This window comes from Palaemon carinicauda, chromosome 2, assembly GCF_036898095.1.
Source record: "Palaemon carinicauda isolate YSFRI2023 chromosome 2, ASM3689809v2, whole genome shotgun sequence".
Taxonomy (NCBI): Eukaryota; Metazoa; Arthropoda; class Malacostraca; order Decapoda; family Palaemonidae; genus Palaemon; species Palaemon carinicauda.
This window is the reverse complement of record NC_090726.1, coordinates 43,192,833-43,205,332: the sequence shown is the minus strand read 5'-3', so window position 1 is coordinate 43,205,332 and position 12,500 is coordinate 43,192,833. Positions and strand designations below refer to the sequence as shown.

Here is a 12,500-nt window from a genome sequence, read left to right as displayed (position 1 = left end):
CGGTAGACTCCCACTGAGTATCGACCTCAGACTCATTCATTTATTTACATTCGAATGAGACCCAAGAACAACACTCAACAACAAGACACTGAGTAAACACGTCTTAGTAGTATCTTTTTAAGTCATCTCTTTGCATGCTGAATGTGAAGGAGGTATGATAGAAAGGCTTTCCTCATTGGGCTATTTTCCCCTGTTGGAGCCCTTGGGCTTATGGCATCATGCTTTTGATAATAATAATAATGATAATAATAATAATAATAATAATAATAATAATAATAACAATAATAATAATAATAATAAATCATAAAAATAATAATAATAATAATAATACTAATAATAATAACAACAGCAATAATGATAATAATAACAACAACAACAACAATAATAATAATAAATAATAATAAATAATAATAATAATAAAAATGAATGATAGAAATTATAATAATAATAATAATAATAATAATAATAATAATAATAATAATAATAATAATAACAGCAATAATGATAATAATAATAACAACAACAACAACAACACTAATAATAATAATAATAATAATAATAATAATAATAATAATAATAAATAAAAATAATAATAATAAATAATAATAATAATAATAATAATAATATTTAGGATTGAGAACTTGCATCATCATGCAGATGAGGAATGATAGAAATACTTTCCTCACTGGGCTATTTTTCCTTGTTGAAGCCCTTGGGCTTATAGCTTCATGTTTTTCCAACTAGGGTTATAGTTTAGCTTTTGACAATAATAATAATAATAATAATAATAATAATAATAATAATAATAATAATAATAATAATAATAATAACAATAAAAAGAAGTGATAGAAAAATTAAAAAGATTTGAAAAAAGAATTAGTGATTCGAAGGAAGAAACAAGTGTAATGAGAATAAGCTGAACAACAAAAGAAAAGAACAAAATTCGCAATAAAATAATCAGAAAATGAAGAGTGAAAGGAGAATTAGAAAGATTTGATGAATAAAGCGAGTGATATTAGAAAAAGATTAATAAAAAAAATCTGTAAGATAATGTTACAAAAGTCCACATTTTAAGCTACACACGATATAAATCATTCAATACATTTTAAGCTAAACCCGATATAAATCGTTCAACACATTTTAAGCTACACCCGATATAATCATTCTACACATTTTAAGCTACACCCGATATAAATCATTCTACTCATTTTAAGCTACACCCGATATAAATCACTCTACACAGTTTCAGCTACACTCGATATAAATCACTCTACACAGTTTCAGCTACACCCGATATATTCATTCTACACATTTTAAGCTACACCCGATATAAATCATTCTACTCATTTTAAGCTACACCCGATATAAATCACTCTACACAGTTTCAGCTACACCCGATATAAATCACTCTACACAGTTTCAGCTACACCCGATATAAATCACTCTACACAGTTTCAGCTACACCCGATATAAATCACTCTACACAGTTTCAGCTACACCCGATATAAATCACTCTACACAGTTTCAGCTACACCCATATAAATCACTCTACACCGTTTCAGCTACACCCGATATGAATCATTCTACACAGTTTCAGCTTCACCCGATATATTCCTTCTACACATTTTAAGCTACAACCGATATAAATTATTCTATTACATTTTAAGCTACACCCGATATGAATCATTCTACACATTTTAAGCTAAACCCGATACAAATCATTCTACACATTTAAAGCTGCACCCGATATAAATCGTTCTACACAGTTTCAGCTACACCCGATATAAATCACTCTACACAGTTTCAGTTACACCCGATATAAATCTTTCTACACAGTTTCAGCTACACCCAATATAAATCATTCTACACAGTTTCAGCTACACCCGATATGAATAATTCTACACATTTTAAGCTACACCCGATATAAATCGTTCTACACATTTTAAGCTACACCCGATATAAATCACTCTACACAGTTTCAGCTACACCCGATATAAATCATTCTACACTGTTTCAGCTAAACCCGATATGAATCATTCTACACAGTTTCAGCTAAACCCGATATAAATCACTCTACACAGTTTCAGCTACACCCGATATAAATCATTCTACACAGTTTCAGCTAAACCCGATATAAATCATTCTACACAGTTTCAGCTAAACCCTATATAAATCACTCTACACAGTTTCAGCTACACCCGATATAAATCACTCTACACAGTTTCAGCTACACCCGATATAAATCACTCTACACAGTTTCAGCTACACCCGATATGAATCATTCTGCACATTTTAAGCTACACCAGATATAAATCATTCTACACATTTTAAGCTGCACCCGACATAAGTCATTCTACACATTTTAAGCTACACCCGATATAAGTCATTCTACACATTTTAAGCTACACCCGATATAAATCGTTCTACACATTTTAAGCTACACCCGATATAAGTCATTCTACACATTTTAAGCTATACCAGATATAAATCATTCTACACATTTTAAGCTACACCCGATATAAATCATTCAACACAGTTTCAGTTACACCCGATATAAATCATTCTACACAGTTTCAGCTACACCCGATATAAATCATTCTACACAGTTTCAGCTAAACCCGATATAAATCATTCTACACAGTTTCAGCTAAACCCGATATAAATCACTCTACACAGTTTCAGCTACACCCGATATAAATCACTCTACACAGTTTCAGCTACACCCGATATGAATCATTCTGCACATTTCAAGCTACACCAGATATAAATCATTCTACACATTTTAAGCTGCACCCGACATAAGTCATTCTACACATTTTAAGCTACACCCGATATAAGTCATTCTACACATTTTAAGCTACACCCGATATAAATCGTTCTACACATTTTAAGCTACACCCGATATAAGTCATTCTACACATTTTAAGCTATACCAGATATAAATCATTCTACACATTTTAAGCTACACCCGATATAAATCATTCAACACAGTTTCAGCTACACCCGATATGAATAATTCTACACATTTTAAGCTACACCCGATATAAAACATTCTACGTATACATTTTAAGCTACACCCGATATAAATCATTCTACATAGTTTCAGCTACACCCGATATGAATAATTCTACACATTTTAAGCTACACCCGATATAAAACATTCTACGTATACATTTTAAGCTACACCCGATATAAATCATTCTACATAGTTTCAGCTACACCCGATATGAATAATTCTACACATTTTAAGCTACACTCGATATAAAGAATTCTACACATTTTAAGCTACACCCTATATGAAGAATTCTACACTATGAAACAAAGTGAGAGAAATGAGTCATTATGAATAAACAAAACATACATAATGAATAAAAAAGACAGACGTACCTCGCAACATGACTAAGGCATCGTGGAAACAAAAGACTGAGCACGGGCGGGAGGAGATGATGGTTACTGTATAATGTTAAAACAATATGCAAATGGACACGCGAAGAATATCTCTCTCTTGATAAGACATTTGATCGGAGGCAGGCAGGCAAGCGTGCGCTAGCTCGCCATTCTCTCTCTCTCTCTCTCTCTCTCTCTCTCTCTCTCTCTCTCTCTCTCTCTCTCTCTCACTTTTCTGTCTGTCTGTGTCAGTCTCTCTCTCTCTCTCTCTCTCTCACTTTTCTGTCTGTCTGTGTCAGTCTCTCTCTCTCTCTCTCTCTCTCTCTCTCTCTCTCTCTCTCTCTCTCTCTCTCACACACACTTTTCTGTCTGTGTTTGTCTGTCTCTCTTCCTCCCTCTCTGTCTCACTTTCCTATCTCACTTTTCTGTCTTTCTATTTGTCTCTCATTTTCCTGCCTCTGTCTCTCTCTCTCTCTCTCTCTCTCTCTCTCTCTCTCTCTCTCTCTCTCTCTAGACCCTAGGGGGCTATACAAGCATGGAATTATTTAGATACAATTAAAGGTTTAAAGGTCGCTCATGAATGGCAGAGGCAAGGGACAATGCCTTAGAGACTGATCATATATACATATGATCAGCGCTAAAGCCCCGCTCTCCACCCAAGCTAGAACCAAAGAGGGTCAGGCAATGGCTACTAATTCACTCAGCAGATAGAACTATAGGTTCCCCCAAACACCCCACATCCTTAGCTCACAAGGATGGTGGAGTTGCAGCGGCCAAAGGAACTAACGAGTTAGAGCGGGATTGCAACCCCAATCGGGCAGTTACCTATTTGGGACGTTATCAAATAGGCCACCACATATGCAAATGGAACATTAATAATATGAATGTGACAAAAATAGCTCCATTCATAGTATGGCCAAGGGCGAATTCACACAGTCAAAGGCTATGGCACCACCCAAGACTAGAGAACAATGGAACATCCCTAGTTGGAAAAGCTGGATGCCATAAGCCCCAGGACTCCAACCGGGAAAATGGCCTAGTGAAGAAAGGAAATAAATAAACAAATAGAATAGTGTACTAGGTATACCCTCAAGCAAGAGAACATTACCTCAAGATAGTGAATTCACCATGTTATTATTATTATTATTATTATTATTATTATTATCATTATTATTAATAAATGCTATTATCAAATGCTAAACTACAACCCTAGTTGGAAAAGCAGGATGCTATAAGCCCAAGGGTCCCAATAGGGAAAATAGCCCAGTGAGGAAAGGAAATAAGGAAAAATAAAATATATTAAGAATAGTAACATCATCAAAATAAATATTTCCTATATAAACTAGAAAAACTTTATCAAAACAAGAGGAAGAGAAACTAGATAGAACAGTGTGCCCGACTGTACCCTCAAGCAAGATAACTCTAACCCAAGACAGTGGAAGACCATGGTGCAGAGGCTATGGCACTACCCAAGACTAGAGAACATTGGTTTGATTTTGGAGTGTCCTACCAGAAGAGCTAAAGAGTATAAATCATGCTCGAATCTATGGATCATAATTTCACATTTAGCCATCGTCTTTCACAGCCAATGTTTCACTGAGGCTCTTTCGTCCTGGGAAAATGTTTCCCTGAGGCTCTTTCGTCCTGGGAAAATGTTTCCCTGAGGCTCTTTCGTCCTGGGAAAATGTTTCCCTGAGGCTCTTTCGTCCTGGGAAAATGTTTCCCTGAGGCTCTTTCGTCCTGAGAAAATGTTTCCCTGAGGCTCTTAAACGGAAATTAGTATTTCTTACGTTTGTTTATTAGTATATTTATATATGTATTTATTGAAGTAAGGAGGACTTTTCTCTTAAACTATTAAAATAACTAGTTAAATTACATTTATATGCTTGGTACCATCTAAGTCCTGCTTGCTTACTACGAGCTAAGTAATTAGCTAACAAGCCTGCTAATCACGCCATTTTCTCTTTACTTGGGAGGTTCATGGATATACCCAAGTCAGTCTGGCCTAGCATACCATACCGTCCATATCTTCACTGGCAGTATTTCGGCACGAAGATTTGAGCTGCTAGATTCGTGCTACAAGATTTTTATTATTGAATTTGTGCTGTGCTGGTATTTTACCGTACGATGTTTGGGTTGAGCAATTCAAGTGTTTCCGCATTGACGAAGTTATTCAACATGAGCTAACTTCCCTTAATTTGGACTCTGAGCTTCCTCCGACATGAAACTTTAAACTTCGAGGGCATTCGACTCGTCTCATAGCTTGCATGGATAAAGGTGAGAACCAAGCATTGTTAGGGGTTTCTAAATGTTTAATGGTAATCATTATCCGTTGCCTTAAGCCTTCAAAGCACCAATATAAAAATAGATTCCTTCCTCTCTGATAGATATATATATTGTGTACTATTAAACTAATTGTGATATTTGTACAATACTTTCGCTTAGGTATAATTGGTGAAGCTAGGTCGTCCTGGGTTATCATCCTGCGTTCATCTTTCTTATTTATATTATTGGTAAGACTTTATATTAGATTTAATTCGAAGGGTGAATGTTATATTGAATACATTATGCAAAATTATATTGCTTATATTTATAGCTTCAGGACAGTGTTTGATGTCGGAATGTATTTCATTTTCCAGGATATCATTTATCCATATGTTTAATTGAAGTGGCTTAGTCCGAGGATAAATTCCCTGTTTCTTACATTGGCGAGCACTTCCAACATTATCGGTAATGGCTTATTAGGTTTATATAGATCATATATGCAATTTACGATTTATTCATATATACGTTGTTCAAATTGGATTTATATAATTTCCTTTCTTTTATTATATTTTGATATATTCCTTTTTGTTGTTTATACAGGTGAGGTTGGAAAAGCTGAAAGTAGTTTGGAAATTACCCCTAGTTATAACCACCTTCAAGCAATCGGAATAGACCATTTATTGCATTTTTACTTCTCTGAAATGTTTATAATAAATTTGGTGAATTGTTTTGAAGAGTTTTCCTAACTACCATTGTAGAATGTTCGAGTTTCAGCTTATGGCGCCCAACGTGGGGCATTGATGGAGACTGCCGAATTTGCCGGAGTAAATTTCTTGTGTTTAAGGGTTGCTCAGAGTCCAATAATTAATTTTCTTTTCTAGCTCGTTATATTTTGTTAATTATGAATAAGTTACAGGTATTTGTAGGTCAGCGGAAGACTATTAGGAAAAAGGTCACTGAATGTTTTAATAATGTTAATAATTATGATTCCTTTAATCCTTCTGAGCGTTTGTCTGAGAGAGCTATTCTCTTACACTATAAGGAAAAGTTGTCTGATCTCGATAGTAAGATTCTAACTGAGAAATTCTTTAATAGAGAAACTGTAGTTGAGGCTGATTTGGAAACTGAATTAAATTCCTGTCAAGATTATTTGGATAAAATTGAAAGGTTATTGCCCTTGCTTGATGTTTCTGAAAATCCTCGTTCTAATGTAACTGATACTGCTAGAAGCTTGCTTAAGCAGCCCACAGCTCCTCTTCCAAAATTTAGTAGTAGAGAAGGGGAAGATTTTTTAAGGTTCATAACCGAGTTTGAAAACACAACCAGTGCATTTAGTTATCCAGATAGGGATTTATTGCTTTTACTAAAACAGCAAATAGATGGTAGGGCTAAGTATTTGTTGTATAGCTTAGAAGCTGACAAGCAATCTTATAAAGATGCCAAAGAGTTGTTGGTTTCAGCTTTTGCTTCTAAAGAAGCTAGAATAAATTCTACCATCCAGAAATTGTTGAATCTTAAGCTTGGAGAGAACGATGATCCTTTCATATATATCTCAAATCTGAGAACTATTTGTGAGGCTGTTAGGACATTAAAAATTGATGCTAATGAGTTTACAAGGTTTTTTGCTTGGCGTGGTATTAATGATAATTTCAAGAGTCACTTGGTTCAAATCACCACGAAAACTCACCCCTCTTTGGATGATATTCTCGATAATTTTTTTAATGCTAGTGAGAGGTACGAAAGTACTAAAGGTAAAACTCCTCAAGAGATTAAGTTTAGAAATAAGTTCAGAAATACTCCTGTTAAAGACAGTACTGATAGTTTGGCCATTAAAACTAAAGTAATGGAAAGTAAATCTTCTGTACCAAACTGTCTCCTTTGTAGTAGAAGTGATAGTAAGGAAACTAATCATTATGTTAATAAATGTCAGAAATTCTCTACTCCTGCAGAAAAAGTTCACATAATTGAGTCTTTCGGAGGTTGTGTAAAATGTGGAATGTTAAACCATATGTCTAGCGAGTGTAGGTTTAGGTTTAAAAAGCGTTGCATAAATTGTAATGGTTATCACATGAGTTACCTTTGTGTGTCAGAATCTGCAAGGGATGGATCATCTCGGACTAATAAACTTAATTCTAATGCCAAACAGGAGGCTAGCAGTGGAGTTGCTGTAACACACCAGTACTCGACGAATTCCATATTGCCCACATTTACTTTTTCTCTTGAGGGCAATGATAGTGTCTATAGGGGTTTGAAGGACAGCGGTTCTCAGAGTACATTTGTGTCTGCTAGATTAGCAAATTCGCACAATTTTAAAATTGTTCACTCAAACATTGAGCTCACTGTCAAGGGCTTTAATGAGAGTAAAAGGTACTGTACTAAAGTTATTAAGATGCCTCTTAGGATTGGAGATTCAGTAGAGCATATTTTGGCAATTGTGGTTCCGGATATAAGCATTAATTTGGAGTTACCCTTTCTTGGTGAACTTGTTGAAGCTGTGCACAGTAAAGGGTTAGTTCTTGCTGATAAATTGTTGAATAGTAATTTGAGGAAAATTGATAATGTGCATGTTTTGCTGGGCACAGATTCTTTCAGTTGCTTAACGGGAAAAGAGATACTGATTGGTAATGTGAGTCCTTCTGTGTACATTGAATCTAAGGTAGGAATAATGCTCACTGGTAATATTGAAGCTTTGCTTGCCAATTTCAGAGGTACAGATGGGGGATTGGGAGCTTGTTTATCAGTAAGTAAGGAAGCTAATTGTTCTAATATCCATGTTTATAGCAATTCTTTTTTTCTTAGCAATAGTGTTGATATTTTGGAAGAGAATTGCCTATCAGGGTTTACTACTAATACATTTTTTTCAGTCCTTAATGATAAGGGTGATATTTTGGAGGGACAATTGCAGCGTGCCACTGATCAAATTCTCGAATCTGAGTGCAAATATTTCTTGAATTATGATCAAACGAATTATTGTGAAACTAATACAGACCTTGACGAAAAGTTAACTGAATTTACTTTAAAACAGATTAGTAGAAGATCTGACGGAAGGATAGAAGTTCCTTTGTCATGGAATACCAAAGTGTCTCATTTACTTTCTAAAAATGAGGTTTTATCTAAGCTCATACTTAAGTCAAACCTTAAGAAGCTCAGGAAGAATGAAGGTCATTTACAATTAGTTGATCAAACTTTTAAAGAGCAGATTAAGTTGGGTATCATTGAGCCAATATATGATTTAGAGGTTTACAAGGCTGAACATCCCTACTTCTCTTTTTTGCCTCATATGCCTATTTTTAAGCTAGACAGAGAGTCGACTAAATGTAGGGTAGTGTTTTTGTCTAATCTCAAGGAATCTTCTAAAAGCACATCTTTATCACATAACCAGTGTATGTTTTCAGGACCTATTTTGAATCAGAAATTGTCATCATCTTTCCTTAATTTACGGTTTGATAATTATTTGTTAGTTTTTGATTTGCAGAAGGCGTTTAATATGCTTGCTTTAAGTGAAGCTGACCAAGCTAGATTACTGTTTTACTGGTACAAGAATGTTAGTAAGGGAGATTTTTCCTTGGTTGCATTTAAGAATGTTAGGCTTCCGTTTGGATTGAGATGCAGCCCATTTTTACTTATGATATCTCTGTATTACATATTAGTTGCACAAGCATCTGACCAGTCAATGTTGTCTGAATTGAAGCATTCAATATATTCACTTATATATATGGATAATGGAGCTGTCACTTTCAATGATTCAGAGAGTTTACATTGGGCTTATAAACAGATTCCATGTATTTTTGAGCCATACAATTTTAAGGTTCAACAGATTGTCACTAATGATAGGGATTTACAGGATGTAATTGATGCAGAGAATAGAGTAGTCACTCCTGAAATAAATAAACTGTTCGGTCTAACATGGGATAGGTACTCTGATGAGATATTTACAAAGCCCATTAATCTAAATGCTGAAGCTAAGACTAAAAGGTCCATATTGCAAACTATTGCTTCCCAGTTCGATATCTTTGGATTTAATATGCCATTATTTAACAGGTGTAGATTATTTATGCATAAATTACAGTGTCGAAAGAAACTTGGATGGGATCAAATACTATCTCAGGAGTTGCAGAAGGAATGGCAAAATATTTCAAAGCAGTGTAACAGAGCAGCACCTTTACGTATTTCTAGATCTGTTGGTCCTCGTAATGGTGAATATAGTATTGTAGTGTTTACAGATGCCAGTCGTGATATATATGGATGTGTCCTTTATTTGCTTCATAATGAGTCTAATAAGCTTAGCTTCGTTCATGCCAAAAATAGGCTAGTTAATAAACAGCTAGATGGCAAGTCGATACCAGCCCTTGAGTTAAATGCAATAAGTTTAGGAGTAGAATGTGCTATGGAAATTTTCAATGACTTATCTGGGTCACATTGCATGAAGCCTCTACAGATTGTGAATATAACTTTATATACAGATTCCATTTGTGCTTTACATTGGCTTAATGCATCTTCATCTAAACTAGATAAAATGAATAAACACACAACATTTGTTCGCAACAGGATTCATAATATTCAGAGAAAGTGTGAAATGTTTCCTGTCACTTTTAAATTTGTTTCTGGTAAGGCAAATCCTGCAGATTTGGTGACAAGATGTGTGTCGTATAATCAGCTCATGAATTCAAATTATTTTTCAGGACCTAGTTTGGATGAAGCCAATATTCCAGAGCTATCAGTCACAATACCAGCATTTGAAATTGGTGAAGAGAGCAATTGTTCCCATGGTCTTTCTGTGCTTTTGTCCAGTGCGGAGCCTCTCATTGATATTAACAGGTTTTCCAGTTTTAGGAGACTAGTGCTAGTATATCGGAGAGTTTTGATGTGTGTCCAGAAATGGAAAGTTAGAGCAGGGTTGAAGTGTGATAATGACGATTTTAGTACTCCCTACTTTGTTCAAGCCCTTAATTTATTGATATCTTTTGAGCAGAAGAAATATTTTTCTGAAGTTTTTGAATATTTCAGTCAAGTTAATGTGCCTATTAAAGACATTCCTTCTATTGTGACAAAGTTTAACATATTTTTTGATGAGCAAGGTTTGCTTAGAGTAAGAAGTAAATTTAAGAAGTGGTATTTAAACAAAGATAACAAGTTTCCCATTCTACTGCCTAATGATAGTTATCTCACAAGACTTATTATAATGAATGCTCATGATAAATTACTTCATTCTGGTAGTTATGCCGTATTGACCGAATTAAGAAGAAATTATTTCATACCCAAACATTTTTCTACTGTTAAGAAAGCTTTGAAGCAGTGTGTTCATTGCCGTCGGTTCAATAGTCGTAGCATTAAACTTAATCAGAATTCCTATAGAGATTTCCGTTGTAATCCACCTAATGTACCTTTTGCCAATATATTTATAGATTATCTTGGTCCATTTTCAGTTAAAGTTAGTGGTGGGACACATAAAGTATGGTTATTATGTTTGACTTGTACTTGGTCTAGAGCAATTAATATGAAGATAGTTAAAACTTTAAATGTAAGTGAATTCTTAAGAGCTTTTCAGATGCATTGCTTGGAGTATGGGATCCCTCAGTTGTGCATTAGTGATCAGGGATCGCAGCTTGTAGCCGGAGCTAATATTATTACATCGTTTATCAGGGATCCAGAAACTTTACTTTATTTTGAAGAAAATAATGTTGCCCCTCTTTCCTTTCAACAATATTCCAAAGGTGCTAGTCAGTTGGGATCTATGGTTGAGGTGTGCGTTAAAATGGTAAAAAGGTTAATTTTTGGAGCAATAAAGAATAACATTTTATCCTATTCGGATTTTGAATTTTTAGTATGTAATGTGATCCATCTCGCTAATAGACGTCCCATAGCTTTTAAGGAAGTTGTTAGAAATGATAGTGAAGATTCTCTTCCTGAACCAATCACCCCTGAACATTTGATCAGAGGGTATGAGCTGTCTTCCTTAAATTTGATTCCTGAATTGCAGAGCATTCCACAGGATCCAGATTTTGATTCCAGAGACATAGAGAGGAGTTACCAGGGGTTGTGCAAGGTTAAAGAAAATCTTAATAATATTTATCATAATGAGTTTTTAGGTAATTTATTATATCAAGCTATTGACCGAAAGGACAGGTATCGTCCGGTTTCTCATGCATTGATAAAGCCAGGAGATGTAGTACTTGTGAAGGAGGAACATACTAAAAGGAATAATTATCCCCTAGGATTAGTTCGCGAAGTTGTAAGTAATGATTTGGGAGAGGTGACACAAGTAACTGTACTGAAAGGGAAAACTAAAAAGATTAGTAAGTTACATGCAAGTCAAATAATTCCTTTCCTTGAGATTAATACTACTGATGATGTAGTTTGTAATACTGATAATAAGAATGTTCCTGGTGCTGATAGAAAGAAAATTTCCTCGCGGCCTAAAAGAAAAGCTGCTACGGTAAGTGAGGAAAGAACAAGAAAAATTTTGCTCTAATTTCATATGTTCATTTACAGCGATGAAGATTTTTTACCTTTGAAAAATCTTCATCCTCTTCCGTGGACTAAACGGAAATTAGTATTTCTTACGTTTGTTTATTAGTATATTTATATATGTATTTATTGAAGTAAGGAGGACTTTTCTCTTAAACTATTAAAATAACTAGTTAAATTACATTTATATGCTTGGTACCATCTAAGTCCTGCTTGCTTACTACGAGCTAAGTAATTAGCTAACAAGCCTGCTAATCACGCCATTTTCTCTTTACTTGGGAGGTTCATGGATATACCCAAGTCAGTCTGGCCTAGCATACCATACCGTCCATATCTTCACTGGCAGTATTTCGGCACGAAGATTTGAGCTGCTAGATTCG

The 12,500-nt window shown here is 34.7% G+C and overlaps 2 protein-coding genes across 8 annotated transcripts in view; one reads left to right on the top strand and one right to left on the bottom strand.

Annotated features, from left to right (window-relative positions):
- The window catches only part of LOC137617117 (homeobox protein Nkx-2.8-like), a 232,320-nt gene that overhangs the window by 61,569 nt on the left and 158,251 nt on the right, over window positions 1-12,500 (bottom strand). The window lies entirely within an intron of this gene.
- Window positions 5,164-12,500, top strand: part of LOC137624306 (uncharacterized) — an 8,200-nt gene continuing 863 nt past the window's right edge. For 5 of the 7 annotated variants that reach the window (XR_011040716.1, XR_011040713.1, XR_011040715.1 and 2 more), the window contains exon 1: window positions 5,164-12,500. This exon is cut by the window's right edge. Coding sequence is in view for 2 of the 7 variants with exons in the window: in XM_068354912.1 (XP_068211013.1) it covers window positions 6,554-12,124 (5,571 nt within the window). In the remaining 5 variants the exon portion in view is untranslated. The other 2 variants (XM_068354912.1, XM_068354932.1) reach the window with 2 other exon arrangements.